General features: G+C 39.2%; 1 protein-coding gene across 2 annotated transcripts in view; it reads right to left on the bottom strand.

Moving 5' to 3' along the window:
• The window catches only part of LOC147184272 (myosin-10), a 58,737-nt gene extending 34,367 nt beyond the window's left edge, over nucleotides 1-24,370 (bottom strand). For both annotated transcript variants that reach the window (XM_086067296.1, XM_086067305.1), the window contains exons 1-3: nucleotides 24,177-24,370; nucleotides 21,676-22,053; nucleotides 15,851-16,007 (exon numbers count right to left, since the gene is read on the bottom strand). In XM_086067296.1, coding sequence (XP_085923422.1) covers nucleotides 15,851-16,007; nucleotides 21,676-22,020 — 502 coding nt within the window. In that variant the 5' untranslated portion in view covers nucleotides 22,021-22,053; nucleotides 24,177-24,370. The remainder of the gene's footprint in view (nucleotides 1-15,850; nucleotides 16,008-21,675; nucleotides 22,054-24,176) is intronic.
• Between the last annotated feature and the right edge of the window lie 1,959 nt (nucleotides 24,371-26,329).

The following is a 26,329-nucleotide window of genomic DNA, read 5'->3' as shown; positions in this document are numbered from 1 at the left end:
CTTGTCTTATTCGTTTTAAGATAAGCTAAGATAAGATACACCTTAATTTACCCCACAGTGGAGAAATTCACAGCGGTACCAGCAGCAATACACATCATCACACATCGTATATAAATAATATGTATCGTAAAAAATACTTATGTAGCCTATAGTTAAATAAAAACAGAAAAACACAGTAGTGCAAATAGATGGCTGTGGTGCGCATCATCATCATATTTGTTGAATTTGAAATTAAAACATCACATCACACCACTTCAACGGTCTACCGAAAGTACAGCTGATTGTAAAGTCTAAAAGCAGCAGGTAGGAAGGACCTTCGGTACCTTTCCTTGTTACAGCGTGGGTGAAGAAGCCTAGCACTAATGGTGCTCTCTAGGGCTCGAACAGTCCCGCACAGGGGGTGGGAGGCGTTACCCAGATAGATGATAGCTTTGTCACAATTCTCCTGTTGCCTACCACCTCCACCGTCTCGAGACTAGAGCCCAGAACAGAACCCGCCTTTTTCACCAATTTGTTCAGTCTCTTCCTTTCCGCAGCTGAGATGCTGCTGCTTCAGCAGACCACACCGTAAAATAAGACTGAGGCCACCACAGAGGCATAGAAGGTCCTTAATAAGTCCTTCCGCACCCCGAAGGACCTCAGTCTACGCAGCAGGTGTAGTCAAGTGAGTCCTTTTTTGTACAGACCCGGAGTGTTGTCAGTCCAGTCCAGGTTCCTATTAAGGTGAACGCTCAAGTACTTGTAAGAGTCCACTATCTCAATGTCTATTCCCTGGATGTTCACCGGAAGGGGGTGGGTTAAATTACCTTTAGTCCAGCTCCTTAGTTCTTCCTGCATTAATCAGGAGGCGATTTTCCTCACACCAGGAGAAAAAGTTCATGTTCAGTTCTTCGTACTCTGTCTCATCTCCATTGTTGATGAGACCAACGATGGCAGAGTTGTCCGAGAACTTTTGCAGGTGACAGTTCGCCGTGTGGTGTGAGAAGTCGGCAGAGATGGGAAAAGTACTGACATTCTGTACTTGAGTAAAAGTACAATTACTAAAAATTACTTTGGTAAAAGTACTCATTCAAATAGTTACTCAAGTAAAAGTAAAAAAGTATATATGACTGGATAGCCGATAGGCCAAGTCTTTTGAAGCCGCGAGGCCGCCATATTGCTCCTCTCAAAAAATGTTTCTCGGCATACGTTCCTATACATATACAGTATTGAAATTGGAGAACATTTGAGACAGTACTTCGTAGAAACAGCATGATTTATGTTGTTTTAAATGTGTTAAACATAAACAAGACAAGAGGACATCAGACATTTTACAACTTGCCTTAAATACATGTATTAATTATATGCTCAATGATGTTTACAGGAGGAAACTTATATATTTTTTTATTAAAGAATTATACCTGTAATTCAATAAAATATTCCTCTGCCAAATCTATTATTGGGGTTTAAGGAACTGAGTGATAAAAGAAAAAGGGGGTCTTCAAAGCAGCACATACCGTCCACTTATTCATTTTATTATTCTTTTTTTTTTACTTGTTAAAAAATAGTGAACATTAAAATGTAACGGATAAAAGCAAAAAGTATTCTAAAAAAATAAATACTCCGTGAATTACAAAGTACTGGAAAAAAACTACTCAAGTACAGTAACAAAGTATTTGTACTTCGTTACTTCCCATCTCTGGAAGTTGGCTATGTAAATGGTGAACAGTAGAGGAGCTAGAACAGTCCCTTAAGGCGCACCCGTTACTACAGATCACCGTATCAGACACACGGCCGCTCGTTTTCACATACTGCGGCCTATTGGTGAGGAAGTCCAGAACCCATGTAGTTAGCTGGTGGCACACCACCTTGAGCTCCAGTTTGTCCAGTTTTGAGATCTGGCTGGATGGTATTGAAAGCACTGGAGAAATCATAAAACATGATTCAATTTTAGACGGTCCTTGTCCTATGTAAAAGTACCCCAATGTGCAAATACCCCAACATGGCCAGGGTTGCAAGGGACCTTTACAGCTGCTCGCAGCTCTAGTTATTTTTATTTTTCAGATAAAATATTCTTTACATGAATTTATGATTATATAAAAATAAAAATAAATGTAATATTAAAAAAATGTCAGAGTGCACATTTTCAAGTTGTGAGAAAAAGAGAAGGTGGATGAAAAAGTTTTAAATTTGGCTAACAATGTCCAAAAAGGAAAAAAAAAGCAGAAAATGACCATCAAAATGTCCACGAAATTGCCAAAAAGTATTTTTTTTTCTATTTAAAGAGGCAGGAAAGAAAACATTCAAAAGGTGACCATAAAATGTCCAAAAACAAAAGAATAAATCCCCAAAACTACCATAAAATGTTGAAAAAATTGCCAAAAATGTCAGAAATTTGATAGCAAAAAAAGACAGAAAAAATAAACAGAAAAAATAAACACAAAATGTCCAAAAAAGGAAAAAAGAGGCAGAAAATTACCATATGTCCATAAAATTGTCAAAAAAAATTCATAAATTTGACAGAAAGGCAGAAAAGTCTAAAAACGTATGAAAAAATACAAAAGGGTATAAGAAAATGAATTGGATGCAACATATTTATGTTTTCTGTTGCAGCTCTAATTAGCTATTGGGCCCTCAGTACATAGACTAACAGTACACAGTTTCATTCATCACAATGTTCAAAATGTTTTGCAGCGTCAGACTGATGTTTTTGTTATTTATTTGGCCTAAAATGACTCTTTTGACAGTAAAGGTTGATGAACCCTGGTTTAAACTAAAAATATGACTAAAACGCAGAGATAGGAAATTCAGGTCCAGAAAGTAAAAACCCTGCCACAGTTTGGCTTTATCCACAGGCGCTTCTACTCAACTTGCAGGTAAATGAGCTCGGGCGAGTAGAAGCACCTGTGGACTGATACAGCCAAACTGTGGCAGGGTCTTTACTTTCTGGACTTTCTCATCTCTGCTAAAAAGCTATAAATCCCCCAACACAAATTATTTTGAAAATGATGGAGAACGGCTAGAGAGAGAATTTGGAGTACCCTAGTTACAATACCATCCATTGCAGGACCACTGGCCTAGTTACATGCTCTTTGAAGAATATTGTTAACTTTTTTTTCGAGTGTTTATCTTAAACTGTGCCATGTGGATTATTAACTATTTTTGTCAGTGCATTAAAATCAATGAATGGTTCAGTACACATGCAAGAACCCCTTTTGAAAAGACAAACAATATACCACGGTAACCACAGTTACTGTAGAGCAGTTCTGTTTGTAATAGCTTCAAAAAGGAAAAGAGCTACAAATTACATCATAAAATGTTGCAGTTAATGATAGCTAATGACTAGTTACAATATTTGCAGACCTCTGGCTTAAAGATAAAACACTTTTGAGGTAAAACTATGCATGTTTCAGTACATTCACTGTGGCTTTTTGTAAACCGCTGAATGACTAAGCATTAGTCATTTCCATGCTGTTGGACCAGCTGCCAGTTTGGCATTCAAAGGCATGCACAAGTCTATGAAGAGCAAGCCAGACAACCCTGCAGAGCTGACTGGCCATTTGTGTGGACCAATCTATGCGTATGTTGGAATTCAGCAGTCCCTATCAGCACCGGGGCCTCTGGGGTGCAGAGTGGGCGTCATTTGCGGCAGGTTGTGATGTTCAGGGGAAATGAGAAGCAGGTGTGTAGAACACGTCGTCAGTTTTTATGACTTTTAGCGTTGTTTTTAACCCGTCGGTGTTATTTGTCCATTTTCTGGCATTTTTATGTTTTTCTGTGTTTCATCAAAGAAAAAGCATTTGAAAAAAATACACTAGGGACCTGACATTTCACCAGGATTGTTAAAAAATGTAGAAGTTCAAATTGGCGGCATGCTGCAATTTATAATTATTGCTAACAGGAGGGAGAGATTCACATAAAATTTTTGTAATAATGCCCGATTTTGGCTCATTGACTCCCATTATAAATCAGTTTTTGATATGCTGTAAACCTGATGTGTTATAATGCATTTTCCGTGATTACTGGTGCAATCGCTTCTTTGACGAGTCATAAACATGAAAATAGAGGAATTTGTGTGTTGAGAGTGTTAACACCCAAAATCCAGAGGAGGCAGAGGATGATGAAAATGACGGCGATCAGGGCAAAGAAATTAGTGAGTGTCTCTCAAAATGTTTTTAACTATTATGGTCTCCTACTCACGAAGTGGCCACACATTATTTCCCCCATCCCATTCCTAACCCCGGGGCAACCCTCTACGCAGTAGCCAGAATCAGCAGCCCTGAAACTGCTTTAGATTTGTTTTCCAACTAGGGCATCATACAGCAAACCATAAGAAAAGCTTCAAGCGGCTTGAGGAACTAGGCAAGGCTCTAATTTGGCCTGAAATTTTGTAACGGGAAGCAAAGCCTTCTGCCGAAGGCTTGGTGGAGCAGGTGGAGCATGCAGAGCAGCGTGCTGGACCCCCGTCCAAGCGCAAACAATGTGGCCTTTGCACAAAGCCACTTTGGGCTTCAAACGTTTTGCGCAAAATGTGGAACTTACATTTGCAAAAAACACATCAAGACCCATTGCATGAAATGTTAAATGGGAAAAAAAAAAAAGTAGTTCTGGTGTTTAGTTAGTAGTAGTTCTTCGTTTCAGTAACTGGTGTTTCATGTTCATGAATTCTGCATATTTGTTCTAAAGTGTTACTCATAAATTCTGTCATCAAAATCAGTTATTGTGACTTTGACCTTCTTATTCTAAAGAAAAAAATATCTTGTTACGACTTATTGACATATTCAAGGATGTCATATGAAATATTTTACTTTGATTTATATCTATCCATAATATATATATACAGCATAGTTAGTTTTGCTGTTAGCATAATACTGCTATTATTGTCCATTGGGGCATAAAACCCCCCAAAAACTATATATGTATAGATAGGTCTGATGCCACTGAACATTTTGAGCGGTTGAAAGTGAAAAAAAGTTTTCAGAAATTATCACACTTCAAAGGAAAAGCCTGATTTGGGACAAAATTACATACTTTTATGCAGAAAACTGCCATTGTGTAAAAACTGGGCATGCATAAAAAAAATAATATTGTTATGACTTATGGACTTGTTTGAGCCTCTAACTATGTCAAATGAAATATTCAAATTAGTCTTTTATTATATATATATATATATATATATATATATATATATATATATATATACAGCATAGTTAGTCTTGCTGTTAGCATAATACTGCTATTATTGTCCATAGGGGGCATTAAAAAATAAATATAAAAATAAAAACCATATATGTATAGATAGGTCTCATACCACTGAACATTTTGAGCGGTTGAAAGTGAAAAAAATATTCATAAATGACTAAGTTACCTCACTTCAAAGGAAATGCCTGATTTGGGCAAAATTACAAGTTTTGTGCTATTCAGAAAAATGCCATTGTGTAAAAACGGGGCATGCATAAAAAAATTATATTGTTATGACTTATGGACTTGTTTGAGCCTCTAACTATGTCATATGAAATATTCAAATTAGTATTTTATTTTATATATATATACAGCATAGTTAGTCTTGACATTAGCATAATACTGCTATTATTGTCCATAGGGGCATTAAAAAATAAAAAATAAAAACTATAGATGTATAGATACGTCTGATGCCACTGAACATTTTGAGCGATTGAAAGTGAAAAAAATATTCATAAATGACAAAGTTATCTCACTTCAAAGGAAATGCCAGATTTGGGCAAAATTACAAGAGTTTTGTGCTATTCAGAAAACAGCCATTGTGTGAAAACTGGGCATGCATAAAAAATTCTATTGTTATGACTTATGGACTTATTCAAGCCTCTAAATATGTCATATGAAATATTCAAATTAGACCTTTATTTTACACATATATATATATACAGCATAGTTAATTTTGCTGTTAGCATAATACTGCTATTATTGTCCATAGAGGGCATTAAAAAAAACTTCTTTTTTTTAACTATATATGTATAGATAGGTCTGATGCCAGTGAACATTTTGAGCGGTTGAAAGTAAAAAAAAGTTATCACACTTCAAAGGAAATGCCTGATTTTGGCAAAAATTACAATAATTTAATCCAAAAAAGCAACACCAAGGACTCTATTGGGTGGAGTTTTCTTTCTTTTAGTATTTCCATAGACTTTTCGCTGGTGGAATTGGACGTAATGGCCGTTTGCGCCTTTGTACGCCTTTGTGGGATGGAACACAGTGTTTTCCCAGCCAATGGTAGCAGCCTACCTCATTTGAAGAAAGAGGAGGGATCGGAGCACAGTCAACCTGAGTGTGCCAGGCTTGACATGGCGGAAAAAGAAACCGACAAACTGGAGTTCTTGCATAACATCAGCAGATAAGGTTCAAGTTCTCCCCTTGTGTGTGATGTGGGCAATTTGAAACCAACTTGCACCCACGACGTGTGTCTTTTTGTCTCCTCAGATAAAACTTTTCGGGTTTTTTGCAGCTCCTGCAATGACAACACCAATCGCGCACAGATGCTAAAATAAACGTCAATCTTTGCAACAAATGGGGAAAGGGAGAAGTGCTGTATACCGTAAAGCAGTACACATTTGTAGTATTTGTGTGGCAAGGTTCCTATCACCCTCCTCAAAGTTGCTTAGTATCAGTAAAATAGGGTGACCATAGACCCCTTTCCCAAAAAAAGGACACTTGCCCCGGCCTTAAAATTGTGGTAACAGTTGCAGTTACACTGTGTACTTCACCTCTTATTAGTCATGCAATGCCACGGGACATTTTCATGAATTTATAAAAACCCCGGACACCCAAACAGGATGTAAGAAAATGGTCTGTCCTCGACTCCCATAAGTCCTCCCAAAAGGACGTTTGGTCACCCTAAGTAAAAGCGATATAGACTCCCTCAGGACATGACAAAGATACCATTCAACTAGCTGTTAGTCATTGTTTCATCACAAGAGTTATGAAAATATTTTTGGAAGATTGAAAAGTTCCTTAAGTGTTGCTTTAAGCTTTAAGGACTTGTTGTCAACAACTTGCCCCTCATAATAAAGCGTTTTCTTCTGTGCCAATCAATAACGTCATCCGTAACAATGTGTTGTGTTGTGTCATTTGCACTTGATTAACTAATGAAATTTTTAATTTGCAACAACAGGAGGAATGTGGCACTCTCTCAAGAGGTGACGGACCAGAGAGTGGGAAAATAACTGATAGGAGTACAGACAGCTGGAAAGACAGATCAGCAGTGAGAAAGTGGCCCATTGGAGACCCGATGCAAGTCTGAAATGCACATAATATAAATCTGCTATATATAGAACTATGTCACTGCATGACATACTTGCGGTTGAAATCCTATGGGTGTTTCTGCATTGATTCAGGTTTGGACTAGTGACGGCAGTTGGCAGCTGAGATCATAAGACCAAAATAGTTTGTCATCAGGGGTTAGTGACACACCCTCACGGAAATGAGCACAGTGAGTTAGGGACCCCCTGTGCTGTGTGTGAAGGCTTCTACACACACACGCACGCGCGCGCACACACGCACACACGCGCGCACACACACACACACACACACACACACACACACACACACACACACACACACACACACACACACACACACACACACACACACACACACACACACACACACACGCACGCACGCACGCACGCACGCACGCACACACACACACACACACACACACACACGAACAGGGAGGAAAGAGAGGAAGCCATAGTCATTCACACCTAGGCGGTACAATTACATGCTCTTAATGTAGCAGCTTAATGAGGTACCTAGCGTGGAATTGTCCCTGTGCAGTTCATGTTTATTGATGTTCATATGACCAGGACAATACAAAAAACTACTTTGACTTCTTAGGCTTGGTTCTAGGTTATAAAAATGAAATCGCTAGCTGATCCAACCATTGTGAATTCCCTCAAAACAACTCATTATGTGGATTTACTAGTATGTTATATTTAGCTTCCGCACACCTGTACTGTATTATTTACTCCCTCCAATATCTAGACATGCAACTGAAGAGATGAGAGATTGTCTTCTCTGTGGCGGTGACCTCAGTGGTCCGTGACATCAAATTGCAAAACCATTCCCTTAATTGGGGTTACGTGGCACTCCTTTCCACCTTTTGTTTGCTCCATTTGCATAGCAGCAGGCAAAACATTCACATTCACAATTCCTGAACAAGTTGACATCCATGTCTGACTTGCGAATGACCTGGAGTTACACCAATATGATTATGTGTTATTTTTATTTTTCTGAGCAGTGTAAAAAAATCACCAAAGGAATGAAACAATGATGGAGCCAGAATAAGACATACAATTATTTAGTGACTAGACACATAATTTAAAGCACGGAAAAATGCACTCGCACAGAGCCATAAAAAATTGACTTAACCACAATGAAATGCTTTGAACTTTCAAGTAAATGAATCAAAAAGATAAACCCTTATTAAGACAGGTACATTTGTAATAGTGCCCATGCAAACATATTGGAAGCAGATGCACTGGAGGTTTGATTTACAGAGGAAATTGTGAATTTATAAGTTTGTTTTGCTTCCTCTTTATTACTTGTGCATCAGCTTAATTGCACATAGAGAAAAACAGTAGACATCCAAGGATAATAATTTACAATGTGTCAAAAATATGGCACATTATCATTTCTATATTTGGAAAAAAATACTTGTAAACGATGAATGAAAAGCAGTCTGTGGTCAGCTCCAGGTCTTGCAGACACATGGTTGCCGGTTTCTTATACTATCCACAGTTCAGATAATTCAGCCAGATTTTTTTCCTTTTCACATTTTTTACAAATCATATTTATGTAATGCTCTTAATGTGGGGGTGAAATAAGAAAAGTCTGTGAAAGAAAAAGAGGAGATTGTGTTGAAGAAATCCAGGCCCCACATGTTTCTCATGGTGAGGCGCTCCTATGGTGTGGAAAACATCATTAGGCTGAGGAATAAATTATTTGAAATGTAATGCCTTTATATCACTATGACTCAAGCCTTGGCAATATGGCACAAACACATCATTGTATTTAGTATTAGATTTAGAGATGAAAAATCCATGGCTGCACTTTCTTGTCACAAGTCTCGGCATTAAGGCGGATAACATCTGTTGAGTGGGGGCAAGAGTGAAAACAGACGCAATGATGTCACACTTTAGTCTGGACTGTTGATTGTGTTGTTCCTGCCTACATTTTTTGCTCCCTTTTTAACCACTCGCTCTATTAACTCTTCATACTCATGCACTTAGTGGCAGCAACATAGCTGCAACATAAGGTACAACCGCACAGATAAATGAAATCAAGTAAGATAACAGCAGACCTCCACCAACGCTAAAGGATTTTATGGAGGACCAAAACTGCTCAAATTCAAAATAAATAAATGGCTAAATGAATAAATAAATGACTAAAAGTGAAAATAAAAATGGATATAAAAAAATTCTTTGAAAATTAAATCCCCAAAAATAAATAAATATATATATATATATATATATATATATATATAGTTGTTTTTATTTTTTTTAAATTCGTTTTTATTTTTACTTTAAGTCATTTATTTATTTATCTAGTCATTTATTTATTTTTTCAATTTTGGCCGTTTTGGTCCATACTGCCAGATCGAAATGTTATACAAATGAGTGGGCGGTCCTAAGCGTGTCTTGGGTTGGACTCTGCCGTTGCAAAATGCCTTTCATTGGTCGAGTGAGCAGCTCTGCGAACAAGGAAGTCTCGCCGGCTTGCATTGGAGAGCTCCAGCAATAGACGACTATCTTGTCCACTGTTACCTCGACTTGTTGTCGAGCAACTCAAGTCGCAAGTTGTGGTGACAGTGGACAAGCTGTCGTCTATTGCTGGATGTATTTATTTATGTATAAATATATTTTTTGTTGTTTTTATTTCCATTTATATTTAATTTTTTGGGGATTTAAGTTTTGAATTATATTTTTTATATCCGTTTTTATTTTCACTTTTAGTCATTTATATATTTAGAATTTTGGCAGTTTTGGTCCTCCATAGGATTTTACCTTAATCGCTAAAATGAGTAAAAGTAGATAGTTTCATACAGGGGAAAAAAACCTTTGTTTTTTATTTTCTAATACCTATACTTATCTTATCTGTTGATGTATTTTCTATACTTCTAATAGTACCCTTTGTTATTTGTTAAATAAGTCATCCATGTTTTTTTTGTGTGTTTTTCTCTAGGTTTCACCTTTAGGCCGATGAGAGGAGAGAGAGAGAGGGAGAGGTGTTGTAGGAGATATGGCAGAACTCGTTTGGCAAAGTAATCGATTGCAGATGGCAACCATTGGGTGGCTTGTCATTCCACAGAGGCTCTTTGTGATGGCTGGGCCCGCAATAATCCAACAGAACAAGGCTGTTTTCATGTGTATGTGCGTGCATGTGTGTTTATGCTGTCACCTCTCATATCAGAATGCTAAACTCTGCAGCTCCACAGGATTCCAGACACACACAAGGGAGTATATGGGACTTAATCACAAAAGAGAGTTACTGTGTCAAATAGTTTAACTAGCAATGTTACGTGACAAGTGGCCATTTGTGGAATAAAATAAATAAATAAATAAACATACCATGAGTACTTGAATTGCTTCTAAAATCCCGCATTACAAATGAATTCACCCAAACATAATTAACTGTTCACAAACATGACCTGTTCAACGGCCCATACTCCTTTGAGTAAATTCGAGTTTTCAGGGTAAGTGTCGGCATTTGAAACATGACGCTAACTTTGACTTGTGTGAATATAGCTGAATTTTAGCCTGCCTGAAAACTTGGCCAAAATTTTAACTGAACTTGTCAGCTAATTAGAGAAGGGAGTTTCCTGAGCTCGACAGCAACACATTTTAACTGCAGTTGCAGTGTTGCGCCATTATGGAGGCACTATATCAACAGCAGTTTACCGGAAAGACCTAAAGCAACAACCGGGGAAGAAACAGCTTTCTTCTTTTTTTTTTAAACTTGAATGTACCGAAGAAGAAACAGATCATGGAGCAACCGTTACACATGCCCATTTTCTGGTTGTGAGGCGGAGGTGGCACGCTCAAGCCATCGCCAAAGTCATAAAAACAGAGTATAAACAATAAACATAATATTGTTTTACAACGCTAAACTATATTTACAATTTAATATGTAGTAGTGGGTGAATTTTTAATGGTTGTAGTTAAAAAATTGCAAAAAATTAATGGCAACTTTGTATTCATATAATTTCTCATTTCTAGTCCTTGTAAAATGGCTGCAGGAGGGTGGTTGATACTGGTATAGGTCACTGCCGCGGGTACTGATACCTTAAAATAAGACTGGTATTGGCACTGTTTACGATACCTGGTATCGGTAGTCACCCATCATAGTCAGGTGACACCACCTCTGCCTCATTTTGAGCCAGGAGAAATCCTTTTGTGTATTGTGTACCTAGTCCAGACTGGACTATCATATCATATCATTGACTATTCAATATATGTGCTGCCCATTACTAAAGCAGGGAATCTGCTTTTCAGAAATCTGTGTGAAAAAGACTAATAATAGGGGGGGAAACTGAGGTGTAAGTATATGCTGAGGAATCTAAGGACTAAGCTATAAAAATCACAGCAGAAATACTGTATAACCGTATCCTGTATGGCTTCCGCAGCTGTCTGTCCTTAAAAGATGCATCTGCCAACATATATTACAGTGTGTGTGTTTGTGTGTCGGTGTGTGTGAGCAACAGACTGTTTAAACAGGCCTCACATTTGTCTGAAAGTCATCTCCTGAAGAGACAGACCTTTTGAAGACTAGGACACCCCTTCCTTAAACACTCACACACATGCACGCACATACTCAGTCTGACACACCACACCTGTTTTGTCACTCAAACGATATGTGCACCCTCCACTGGCTCTGCTCGCCCTCATTGCCCCAGAGAAAGGCCTTGTTTCCAAGGGGAGATTTCAGGAGTACCCGTCTGCATCCGCACCCTCAGAGCACACAGGTCCCAGCCCCCTTCAAACTGCACAAAGCCTCCATTGTGCAGCACAATGCTGGCTGCCCCCTCTGAATTTCCCATCGACCCCCTTCTCTCTTTCCCTCATAACTCTGCCCTTTCTTGCTTTTGCATAACTCCTGGTCTCTTGTTCGGTGCTTTTCAGTCACTTTCCAGCATCCTCCATCTCAACTTCATAGTTCAATCTTGCTCCCCAAACTACCGATTTTGGAACTTTTCAAAATACTTGGGAATGAAGCAAAAATAATAATGTAATAGTATACTAACTTCTTAAATAGTATATTATGCAAGATACACAAATAGGCTCAAAGGCCAAATCAGAATGCGCAAATTATGTTATTTTTATTTTTTAACAACATTACTCATTGAGTTAATTGGATATTTGGCTTGAGATGGCAGAAAGAGCTGGGACATCAATTACACATTCCTTGTCCTCATGCAACTTCCCTTCACTATTTAGCAGTGACCATATTGCAAGCTATTGCAGTGTCAAAATAAAGAATAAAACATTGAAGATAGTTACAAAATGAAAACGGAACGACCCCCCCTCCTCCAAAAAGCCACAAAATGCATGCAACAATAAATAGAGAGTGGGGGGGGGGGCTCCTTTATCCCAAACTACGCAGTATTATAGCAAGAAAACTAGTTTCCTGCTAAATATGGCAATAAATAACTATTATAAGTCATTGTAGCATCAGATTTGTATGAGAATGGCAAAGCACCAGTGTTCACCTCACCATATTGTCAGCAGCGAAATGGCCTAACTACAGCAACACTGGCCATATCCTAAAAGGGACAAATGCGGACATTCCAGACTACCCGTTCAATGTTTTCTTATAAAAAGGGTCGAAAATAAAGACTGAAGAGACTAGAACAGTTCTAGCAGATCTGTGGTTCTATTTTTCATGTTAAGCGAGGGGGGACCAAAATGCCTTCAAGGATGTGGGAAATTCCTCTCTTCCAAGCCAGAGGATTTTGTTGTAGGAAAAAGAATAAATGAGGAATGACACAATTCTCGAGTGAAGAAGGCAGAAGGGCGGGAAAGAGTAGGACCAGCTGTTTGAGTTGCAGTTAGTTTTGAGATTTGAATGTGGGGGGGAAAAAGCCCAGTTTTTTCTGTATGAACTCCACAGAGTGGTGGCCGTATTCAACAAGTGTAAGAAGATCCAGAAACACAAAAGGCCCATTTCTGTGCCTGCTAAAACACTGTCACACAAGTGACACATCTATCTGAGTTTCCTGGAGATGGTTATTTTGTTTGCAGTGCACACGCGCTACATGCACACGCACACACGCGCACACGCGCGCACACACACACACACACACACACACACACACACACACACACACACACACACACACACACACACACACACACCCCCACACACACACACACACACACACACACACAGTGATGCACTCCTCCCCAAAGGACTCCTGTCGTAGGCAATGGACGCAACTTGACCGTGACTCAGCGTGTAGAATTTAGCATGGCGGGGTATTTATCGAGGGGACAGTGATGACCTCATTCCACTGGCTACTGTGCCACTCTCCCTGTGTGGGCCAGGGGCTCAAAAGAATGAAACCTCCTGCAGGGAAAAATGGGGTCAAAGAAGAATGGTGGCTGGCACAGGAGTTTTCCAATACCGAGGTAAACATCTTGCATTATGTTCATAGGCTGAGAGAGGTTTAAATATGTGGTCTTATAGGGGTGGGACGGTCCAGGTAACCCACAGTACAGTCAGTAACTCTGTTCTTGACCAGTGTCTCAATAAATTTTGTGTTTCATGTTTTGTGCATAAAGAGAATACATTTTTTCTCTCACGAATGTAAACAAAACCCGATTTATGGAACACTTGGATTAAGTGTTGCTCAATTGGTCATGTCTGCAATGCACTCAGCAGGCATGACCGACTGACACATGCTTAGTCCAACAACAGTTAAATATATATTATATATATATATTATATGTTAAACAATGCACGCAAAGACCGCTTAGTAGTCTAACAATATGCTTAATGTAAAATACGCAAATTCAGCACTGAACTAAAGCTAGCATTAACATAGCATTTATCTTCCACTGATGCCATCACACCGCAACAAAAAAGGTAAGGTATTTTTTATTTTTTAAATACTGTATTGTACTGTAAATGTAAAAAACATAAATAGAAATTAAAATAGGAATTTTCTGTTTTTGGAGCTTGTGAACGGATTAATTGCATTTAAATTATTTCCTATGGGAAAAAATGTTGAACAATTCGGACTTTGAACATTTCGCAGGAGCCAATTAACCAATGAGCTGCAGGAATTTCTGGCAAGTACTGGTCCTATCAAAAATGTCCAGTGCACCTGTTCGGAAGTTCCTAAGTAATTCATTTTGGGTCCCCTTTCTTTTATATACATCAGAAAACCATGACATCTCAACATGGGTGCACGGACTGTACTGTACGTCCACTGTTGCTTCCATTAAGGTGGAACCTCTGACACTGATGGACAATAATTACAAGCTGTTACTCAAGTGTAAATTTAGAGTGTGAAGTTTGAAGAATGATGCTGGCTAAACATTGGTCACTTTCTCTAGAAATCTCTCCACTACAGAACTTGTGCTTCTGAAGGAAGCCTTTTCACCACAAACATAAACGTGCATTATTTGATGATAGAGTGCATTAAGAAAGCACACTAAGTAACACTTTAACTTTTCCAAATTTTTGTCCAACCTTCTTCTGAAATATGAAAAAAAAAGTTTTTTCTCCCCTCAAAATTCTACAACAGACCATAATTAATGTTTACAAAAAGAAGAAGAGGTGATTGCTAATTTATTAAAATATAAAACTACAAAACCAGGCAGGGATGTGCCCAAGAACCCAATATTCACTCTCTCAGTGCTCCAGTGTTAGTCTATGAAAAGAAAACCATTCAAAAGGACAGCCAACCACCAATCACACCTGAATGGTAAACTGAACTCTCTAGCATGAATGCCAGATGTCATGTTTTGAATGAGTCACCTGGGCAAGCATGGTGGTGGCAGCATCATGTTGAGGGGATGTTTTTCAGCAGGAGGAATTGTGACACTAGTCAGGACTGAAGGGAGGATGAATGCAGCAATGTGCAGAGACATGCTGGATGAAAACTTGCTCCACAGCACTCTTGAAAGCACACTTTGAAAATGGTTCATCTTTCAGCAAGCTCGCAACCCTTAGCACACAGCTAAGATACTAAAGGAGTGGCTTCAGGGCAACTCTGTGAATGTCCTTCAGTGGGCCAACCAGAGCCCAAACTTGAATCAAACTGAACACCTCTGGCAAGATCAGAAAATGGCTGTACACCAACACTTCCAATTAAACCCGGTGTAGCTTAAGACAAAGAGGTGTGCAAATAGGAATGGGCGCATTGATACAGACTTAGTTGCTTCATTTCAGAGCTATCATGCCTTCCTCCGACCATCTCCATTCTTTGACAGCAATTTTCAAATGATGATCAAATGGCAATAGGATTAAGTGAAAAACACATTATGTTGATGGTCCCTTGATGCGCTACACTTCTCAGATAATCAGTAATGTCACATCCTCCCTGACCTTGTGACCTTTCACACACTTTAAACACTTTCTTCACACACTAATCTCCTGGAGTATGCAGTAAATCCAATGTTCACTGCAAGTGAGCTAAAACTCTTGCACGGGAATGACTCTTGGCTAAAAACACTTATTTTTATCTGCTTCTAACAATTAGCATTCACGCCTTCTAAGCAAATCAACAAATCAATTGTAATACATGGCAGCAATGTCCCATTCTCAAAGTTGGTAAAATTGACAGAGCAAGAACGTCTTCACACATTTGTCAGTGACAATTCAAAAGTCGTACCTTGAAGCATGCAGCGGTATGCTGACTCTGAGATGGCGTAGATGTGAGGTGGCATCTCGTGCCTCTTCTTACCCCGGTACATCTCAATGATGTTCTCTGAATAGATGGGCAAGTTCTTGTAGGGGTTGATGACCACGCAAAACAGGCCAGAATATGTCTGCAAAGATGAAATGGAAGGAGCTGTAGTAAAATATTCGACTATGTGTTATTGTATGTTAAAATATACTAAGTCATATTGCCATGGAATATACTGAACAATTACATTAACTTTAAAATGTGTAACTCCAGAATGAACTGTATAATGTGACAGCAAAACACAGAAGAAACACATTCCAAAGAATACAGAAAATACTTAAAAATACTTCATGAACAATATGGGCACATAGAACATATTATTGTTAAGATTTTCCCTACTTGACTTCCGCTTTAAGGATTTGTTCACTACACTTCAAAGCTCCTGCTCTGTGCTCTCGGTCCACAAGCTTGGTGGCAAAAAAAACCTACACTTGATAGCTATTACTCCCTTGGCACATTCTGGGTATGAGTATGCCACTGCCACCTACTGTAATGGATGTGGAATTACAGCTTATTCTCACCAGGCAAAAGAAAACACGTTTCCTGAGGTTAAATGAACCACCCTTGCATTAAGGACTGCTGTAGACACGTATTAATTATAATGCTAATTTACTGTTCATAGCTGGTTGCTCTTTGCGCTAATGTGGTTTTAGCCAGACTTCCGTGAAAAGTTTATTGTACACGTATTACCTTGGTGATTAGCATTGGCTTCTCCATCTTCCCCTCTTCTCCCTTCTTGCACGGTGCGCCTCATACTTAGCTATGTCTTGTCTGCCTTTAGTGATAGTGATTATTGTCAGAAGTCGACTTTATTTATTTATTGCCACAGATGTAAGGATTGTTTACTTAGCACCACACAAGAATAGTGTCTAGGATCGTTGTAACTCGTAATTTTTAGTATAACGCAAACTTAAGACAAGTTTGCCTTTGTAATTTGTTCTGTTGTCATCTAGAACCATACAGCAGAGGAGAAAAGGAACCATAATTTGTGAAAGCTGTTACAATGTAACTGAAAAGTTTCTGGGAAAATCTCCTTTGGTGATTGCCAACCTATTTTGAGACCTCATTTTTTTTACTTCCTACGTTTAGACACCCTGCCATTCATTGGCAAGAGTAGAGTGCAGACAGCCGTTCATTGCCCAACGAACCGTCACACTGTTACACATGCTGACATGTGTATCGTAATTAGAGTTCACTGTGACAGGACTTTAGGAGCAGGCACCCAGGAACCAGACAGCATACTGAAATCATTCTATAATAGCTCAGTGTGGCGCCCCTAGACCAAAAACAAGTGATGGTTCTGTACTAAATGATGCAGACAAAAAAGAGAAATGCTGTAGAAAGAAGTTGACGAAGCATAAAACGGCTGGTAGAAACGAAGATATGAGCCTGATAGCTTTTCCAAAGGTCCAGTTCAGTAGCAGTGTAACATAGTGCTGCCTTTGTTTACATCTTTCTCCCCATATAAGGAGAGATGACATATAGCAAGAAGACCAAATGGAACTCTCACAAGCTCTTGATTTTTCTGAGGAATGACAGTTCCTCCTATCTGAGACTGCCTGGTGGATATTGTTTGTTTCTTGATCCCGACATGTATAGTAGAACTGCTGCTGTTTTTACCTGGACAATCGGGTAGAATGATGAGTCAAACAATCATGGTGCAGCAGTTTAAGGTTGGGCATGAAATTTAAGTTAAGTATTTGTGCTCCCTCCCACACCCAGGCCCTGCAACTCCCAGAGTCAATTACTTCAATATTGAGCCTTTTTCACCCTTTAGGGGCCACTGTATTTCTCGCTTGTGTTTGGAAACATGCAGGTTACAATTTAGAGGTGGCATGAATGTTTATTTGTGACATGGTGCATCACTTGGTATGTTTACATACAATATAAATGACCATGAACATTTCCCATGTGACATTTATCTGCAGCCACGACAGTGACTCATGGATAGGGGAGATGGTGTGAAGTGTGTAGAGGTATAATCGCACCCCCTTCCACTCTACAATGCAGAGTTGTAGCTGAAGTTCCTTAGTAAATTTCAAAAATACATCAATCGTTGTTTTATGTAATATATGATAGCTGCTGTGTCCTTTGTATGAGTGATAAAAATGATATAAATCTCACAGCACCAAGGCACTAATGGCAATTGACAAACCTCCGTTATCGCTGGCTGCAGCAGACCGTACAAATAACTCATCATGCCCAGCCCCATCCAGGAAAGGGAAGGTGATATTTCCACTGTGAAATCAGATCCAGGGAAGGGGATCCTGTGGCCTGGTAACAGCTGAGCCACACACAAGCAACAGGGGACACGACAGCCAACCCCATCTGCCATCTCTGGACAGGACATGGATATGCTGCTGTCCATTGTAGAGGAGAGGGCACACTCTCAAGCGCACCAGGCCGGTGCCTTCATGCCACTAGTCTGTGTGGCGTTCAGAAGACTTGACAATGTGTACATGTCATAGCAACACAAAAGACACAACAGAGCAGCCTTTGACGTAATGTGCAGTACGTTTTATGCATGGAATCAAACCACGCTGACAGCGAGGTTGACAGTGCTTCTGTTTCCTGATTATTATACTTGGATTCAAGAACAGGCTGTCTGACTGATAACTAAAGATATGTGTTCACAAATATGAATGATCACATTATTAACCCGAGTGTTAAGAACTGTTATCTTATCAGACAGCATGAAGCCCCAGGCAAATTACGCTGAATAAAAGACACTTTTGTTTGAAACATCTTCACTGATAAGCTTATCTACCAGGGAAGGAAAGAAGAAAGACAGACAAAATGAAAGAAAACGAACTGAGGTGAACACGTTAAAGTGGAGAGCAGAAGAAAGGCACATCAGCAGACAGATGGACACTAGGACAATCTTTTTGCCATGGAAGAATGCTGATGCTTTCTGACAGCTGGGGCTTATCTTACAATATTAAGGCCTGCTTGTTTCCAAGCTAACTGTGGTCAAGCCCAACGTGGAGCTCTGATTAGCCTGTGACGCACCACCTTGTTGAAATAAATCCTTCCAATCAAGTGTGCGGTCATTCCGTCTAGATGCTACGACAATGACCAGCACCTAAATGATGGTGCGCGTCAGATGTCTTTGCTATGATCCAAATATGGAAGCCATCACACAAATTGTAAGTCCTCGGCATGAGGAAGGTTTAGAGGGGCTTACAGCATGTCTGCATTGGATATAGTTGAACTCTGAGGAGGTAAGTCAAACAATTGAGCTAGGACATTTTCTTCCTGCCACAAAAAAAAAAAATCCACTTTGTAAGAACACATGTTTGCAATTTGTCTTAGCCAAAATACAAATTAACAAGATCCCAAGCTGAACATGTGCCATGACAAAGCTCAGACCGAGACACCTATTGGTATCAGAAGAAGAAGCAGATGAAAAAAAAAAAGGAGCCCACAAGGGAATTGGGATTCAAAGTACAGTAGCTGCGAGATGACTGCGCATGATAACCTTAGCAGACCAGTGCTAGAGGATGTATGCAGATCAATATGACTACAAAGTACAATACATATTGCACTGAATCCCAGGGTGTCTTTTATGAAGCTTTTTACAATGACAAATGGCAAAATACATAAGAATTAATAGAAAACACATACAGTAAACTACAAATACAGGTACACTAACAAGTCGAAACATTATTACCACTTGCACAATAATGAATGCCTTGTGTTGTAATTAGCAGCTTGACAAGTGACCAGCATATTTGTGGAATATTCACCCCCAAAAAAGTAAAGTACTTCAAATACCTCTAAAATCCTCCATAACAAGTAACTTCACTTCACACAAAAAACAATTGACTGCTGCAGTAGCTGCCCTATGCTCACACTGTTGAGTTCTTAGGGCAAGCGTCGGCATTTGAAACATCACGGTAATTTTGACCTGTTGACGTTTCGGAATTTTGGCCTGCCCTGTACAAGCAATTGTTGGATATTTTTAACTGAAACCTGTCAGTCAATCGGAGAAGGGGGTTCTCCGAGTAGAAGATAGGTCAAGGAAAATGTTGAGAAATATTGAAGTTATTGCCTATTACTCTAATTTGAAGGTATTGTGGCCAGATTTTTCTTACAGTTAAGCAGGAGTAATTTTACTGACTGGAGACCGGTAAACATTATCATATATGTATATTTTATTTATTTATCTGTCTAATTTAATCTAGATTTCAAATGTTGTCACCCAGGGACCCGCATGTTCCAGTTGTTGCAAAGCCTTGACCCACTTTGTATATGCTATGGTTTTGTTTAGAAATAGCCTCTGGAAACACAACAGTATAGAGAAGAGCATCTTGTATTTTCAAATGTAATTTCAAATTAATTTGATGTACCCCCAAAAGCATATTGCTCACCATAACATCTGCTAGCCAGAGGCTGAGCTTCACTGTATTTGTTCAGAGCGTAAATTAGTGGCTAAACAGCTAAGTTTTCCTGTTGCTTACTAAATATGTTTCAATTGGGAACTTGGCACACCTCCAAAATAAGAATGCATGACATTTTGTTTACAAGCTGTCTGTGACGCACACAAAATGGGTGCGAGACCCACTTTTGGGTCCCGACCCACCAGTTGAGAACCACTGGTCTGGATAATAAGTTCAGTGTTTAAGAAGTTTAGTCCACGTGTTTACATATCATATTTCATAAAACATTTGGAAATGTTAATTGATGTGTTAAAGCCACATATTTGTTTACATTGTTATATTCTATCGACACTTTAGTTGTGTGACTTTTCTTTTTCTTTTTGCTGATTTTCTGAATTATATTGTGGGAAACGCTTAAAAGACTGCGCACCAACGTATTTATTAACAGTAAGTTTACATTTGCAATTGTATTTGATAAACTTTCATATTACTTCATTTGACTTTATCTTAGAACCCTGGATGATAGTTTATTGTACTAAAGGTTAATTAATTGCTTATTTGTTGAAAAATATATTTTTTTAAAAGGACGTGTGAAAACAATCGTGTTACTTTGCAATATCAATATTGGGGGGTGGAGGACTACGAAGGTGGAAAATTGCAAAGTCTACTTGCATTCTGCATCTGTGCCTTTTATATAGAACTGTGACTCAGATATGACTTATGGCATGTGTGTGTGTGTGGGGGGGGGGGGGTATAGTGTACAGTATGCCATATATATGAATGTAGCATGTATGACAAACATAGTGTGTCTCGGACACAATTAAATGTTATTGTTTTTATTCATCTGAAATGAGTTTTCTACTTTTGATGAAATAAACTGTGAAAGGATTGTGTATTGTCTGAGATTTTTCCAACACTCTTTGTAGTCCCTGAATGATATTCCCTCAGGTGACAACCAACCTACATTCTATTCCTGAATGCCATAAAATGGGTCACTCACAATCAGAGAAATAGAACATTTAAAAAAAAAATCATGAGTTTAGAATATACAGTGCAGTATTTATTTGACAAGTATGAAGTACTTCAACATAGTCTGAATTTCACCCATGGGTACCAAGGAGAAGAATTCCAATAGAAGAAAGCAATAGTTTAACATGAACACAATTCATGTGGAACATGTGTGGTCAGGAAGTTCAATGTCCCATCCTCTCCCAAACACAGACTGATAAATATTAGATGTAGCTATTGCATAATAAACGGCTAAAGGTTAACTCGTGTGTGCGAGAAACAGTGAATTTAAGGTGAGTTTTAAGGTTAATCATCACCCTGTGAAAATTATACAGTTATGAAAAACTTCACTGAACTACTTACATATATGAGTCCAGAGTAGTAGCGGTCCTTCAGGTTGTGCAGCACAGATGCCTCATTCAGGCAGGTGAGCTCGGCCATGTCCTCCACCTTACTGAACTTGGGAGGGTTCATCTTCTGGATGTCATCCTTGTTAATCACCACCTTTTTGCCATTCTCGGCCAGCTCCACCACAACCTCCTCACCGCGCTCCTCGCGGATACTGGCTCCCTCAAAACCATGGCGCTCTGAGGGAACCCAAACCAGCTTCTTGGCTGTCCAGTCAGCCTGTGTGGCCGGGTTGTAAACCACAGCACGATCCACAAACAGGTATCGCTCTGGGTCCTCTTGACCACTTCGATGCGACATCTTATGTTGGGGTGACGAAAGCAATGTGGCCGCCTAGAAGAGACAAGTACAACTTTGAACACATGTCAGCAATGCACACTCACAATCATTGGGTTAGCTAGTCACTTTATCGTGTAACTTTTTTCCTGTAAGCTATTTTTGAGCATTGTATGGCCACAAAACAGCACTTTCCAATCAGATTAGAAAAAACAACAACACTTTTTTTTAAATTATGACATATGGAGGGAAATTTGCATTTAGAATGTTTTTATTTATTTGTAAAAAGGTAAATGCAATATAAAATACATAGAGGGTAGCATATTGCTGGCATTGGGCTGAAACCTTTCAACTACAGCATATGGTGCCCAAAGCACTTTACAATGCCTCACATTCACCCATTCACACACATTAATGGTCGACTGCTGCCACGCAGGGCACTGCCAGGTCCATTGAGAGCAAATTGGGGTTCAGTGTCTTTCTCAAGGACACTTCGACATGGCTACCAGGGGTGTGGATCAAACCTACAACCTCACAGATGGGAGACGACCACTCTAACACTTATCCATGCCACCCCTAAATTTAAGCTGGAAATCTAGTCAGATCCAATACAAAAGCTTTGATCATCAGCTAAAAAATGTCATCCATCCATTTTTAGAAATTGCTTATTCCATTCATGGTCACGGGGAGCTTGACCCTATCCTAGCTGAGTAGGCAAAAGTCAGACAACACCCTTCACTGGTCCCTAGTCAATCACAGGGCACTTACTGTATAGAAAAAAAAAACAGACTCAGTCACACTCAGTTCACGCTGTCACTGAATGAATGAACGAATGAACGAACGAATGAATGAACGAACGAATGAATGAATGAACATTAGTTAGGCAAGTAAGCCGCAAGACAATTAGAGATTGATCAATAATGGCACCAAACTTTAGAAAATGGCATATTTTTTGCTGATCCAGTTCAGGGTCATGGTGAATCTATCTATGCCAGCTAACAGTGGGCAAGAGATGGGGTACACCCTGGCCTGGACTGGTTGACTGTCAATCACAGGCCACATATAAAGAGTCAACCTTTCACACTTACAACTTTGGAATCTTCAGTGAAACTAACATGCATGCTTTTGACGTTTTCACCTGGAGAAAACCAACCTAAGTACGGGGAGAACATGAAAATGCCAGACAGGGGGGCCTGCGGGTCGAGATTTGAACCGGAACCTCCCAAATGTGTCTGCGCACTCCAAACTACAATCACACATATGACCGCAGCAACTAAAACAAAACATTAGTAATATAGTACCAACTGTGATAGAGCTTAATTGTTTTTCGATGATTGGATTGTGCCAGTGTACGGTGTACCTAATGTTCTGTCCAGCTGTGTCTGACAGATAATTTCTGGTAAAACAAAGCTTAAAAATCATCATCACAAGCATATCAAAATATGCTGGCAAATGAAAGATGAGTTAAAAGCTGTCAACAACAGAGATGAGCGTAAAGTGTGCATGACAAGCAGATTTCCTTAGGGCTTTGCCTCTGTGTCATATACTGCGCATTGTGCGTAACTGCGCCGCTCTGAGCACAACGGGACACGGGGACGTTATTAACAGCATATAAAAACCCTATCGACCAAACCGTCCCACTATGGAAACCCCTTGTAAAACATACTAGTTGTTTGGCATCTTTATGTACGGCTTAAAAAGAAAGATGACTGTGCATAAACAGCAAATGCAACAGAAAAAAACTAACTTGTATCCATTCAAACAAATGCGACATTACAAAGGTCATTACAAGTTAACAAAACGGATAACTAATGGAACTGAGCGGTCTCTAAAACATTTTTGCTTTAAAAGGGACAAGCTAATTGGGTGATAACGGTGCTATACCTGTTTGTTTGGTTTCACCCAAAGTGCACTCCTGCTGCTAGCTTAAACTGCTAATTATAGCGCGGGCTGTGTCGTCTAATTCGGCTTCATCTGATTAACATGAGTCTGTCAGAAAAACAGACAACAAGCAAGCATTTAAAACAGCCTTCTGAACTCATGTCGCACGAATAACAAGCCTAGTCCAACTAAGTTTGAGAAAGGACCTCGAACACACCCTCCATCCCGAAAACACCGGCTCCCAAAATATGGTAATCATCATGGTCATCCATAACCGGCCAGTGACCTCCGAAACTCACCTGGTGTCGTTCCGAGAAGCTCGAGTCCGGTTCCCCACGCAGTCCGCTGTGCCTCTGATGCGCAGCCTCTGTGCAACGTTCTGCTCCACGCACACAATGGAGATGCAGGCATGTGTTTGGGCTCTGGTATGCGCCACAGAGACAGGGCTGCTGCCTCGACACTGGGGCCCCTCCTCGACCCTACAGTTACTCACTTGACCGCCCCAGCCCCCGCCTACACCCGACACCCAACTCACCAGGCACCCCTTCAACGGATGAGTGCGTCACCACCTGCCTGTCAATTATACTGCTTATACCGGTACAGTTCTCTCTAGAAGAATTTGCAGAGGTGGGAAAATTACTCACACTGTACAGATAATTGGGTTTAATAAATTAAGTAGTAGTGGTGTACGCCAGTTAAAAAATAAATTAAAAAAAAAAGCACCGGTAGTGCGAAGTAGTTTATTACAGTACTTTAAGTCGCTTTTTCAGGTATCTATATTTTACTAAGTTGACTTGTGTAGCTATACTTTTCTGACTACTTTTTACTCTTAATCCCCACATTTGAAAACAGCTGCTGCTTACTTAAGTAGGCTTGTTACTTTCATATAACTTCAGTAAATGACAACACACACAAAAAAATCGAATAAAAAAGCAGAAAAGTAAAAGCAGTCGAGATCTTGATTTATTGACTGGATGAAATCTTGGTGAACAGGAATCATATAGCATTAACAAAGACGAAATCACTCTGGAGAAGCAAGATATTCCCCGCATGGCTTAATTTATAAATAATACAAGTCGCTCCAGCTCTGTTTCTCTTGCATTAGGTGGGCTATTTGGTCAGAATTTACTGCTCAGTGCTCACATTCTGAGTGGACTTGGCAGTCAGTTCATTGACGGTTAATTTTTCTGTTTGTGATTGCTCTTAATGTATTCTTTCATGTTTACTTTTATGTATACTGTGTTGCGTCCTTTTATGTGTTAATTGTGTCTTCTTGGCTAGCTTACCATTGAAAATGAGACATATGAATGAGTTTTATTATAAGGGTTTCAAGTCATTGGTCGACTAATTATTTCAGATCAAGAATGATTTGTAGGGAATACAATGTGTCTTAATTGTGACAGTTTAAAAAGTATAAGCTAGCTGCATTAAAAATTCTTATCTGAAAATAACTTGTACTGTTTACAGACAGGTACTCTATTCTAATTATTTGTTGTTATCATTAGCTAATGTTGCATATTTGTTACTCAGGTCACAACATGAGCGCGTGTCCAATTCTTTGTTTCATTTTCTTATTTAGCTTATGAGCTATGCTAGAGAAACTATATAAGTAGTGTTTTTTCCCAATAGATATCAAAACACAATTCTTGGAGCCCACCAATTAATTTTATCTTGCTTTTCCAAATCTATTGCATCAGTTAATGCTCCCTGGGCTTGGCATTCCTCCTTGTCACTTCTGCAATGCTGTGCCTGCTTTTCCACCAAATAGGACCCGAAGATGTCAATTATTTAAGATGTCAAACTTGGTATACTTTACCTCTTTCTAATCTAATTGAAAGTTGTTTTTATTTATTCATGTATTTGTTAATGTGTTTTCAGTGGAGGATAAAAAAAAAAGTAAGAAGACAATTTTTGTCAACATCAGGGACGTACAGATATATATTTTCAATTATAGGAAGTAAATTTAAAACAAACAAACAGAAGAATACATACTGTACTCAGGTAAAGTAGGCTACAAATCCTGGGGGTGGGAATCTAACAAATTAAGTAAGACGTTATTTCCCACCATCCTATTTGTCCTTGGTTGTACAGCCAGTCTTACGTTTAATTTTCATATTTATTTACAGCACGTTTCAGCTGCAACTGTTCTATGAATAGCACATTTGTGTCTTCTGCCATCTAGTGGAAGAGCATTTATTTGCCGTCTGGCTAGCACTAAAATTAAAGGCATTGATAGATGAGCAAAGTTACAATATTTGTTATTAGTACAACATAATTTTTGGACCAATTTAGTAAAATTGGGTAATTTCCCACAGCATACCTGAGCTGTACTGCATACAACCTTGACTTGTTGTAAACCAATGATCCCCTGTAGTGCACAAATCAGTTCTATGAGGTTGATTGAGACTAACAGCTCACTATTGGGTCTAAAAAGACAACAATTCTTCAAAGC

The sequence above is a fragment of the Leptonotus elevatus genome, chromosome 1 (assembly GCF_054856555.1).
Source record: "Leptonotus elevatus isolate MCC_2025b chromosome 1, RoL_Lele_1.0, whole genome shotgun sequence".
Classification (NCBI taxonomy): domain Eukaryota; kingdom Metazoa; phylum Chordata; class Actinopteri; order Syngnathiformes; family Syngnathidae; genus Leptonotus; species Leptonotus elevatus.
This window is presented reverse-complemented; position numbering and strand designations above follow the sequence as displayed.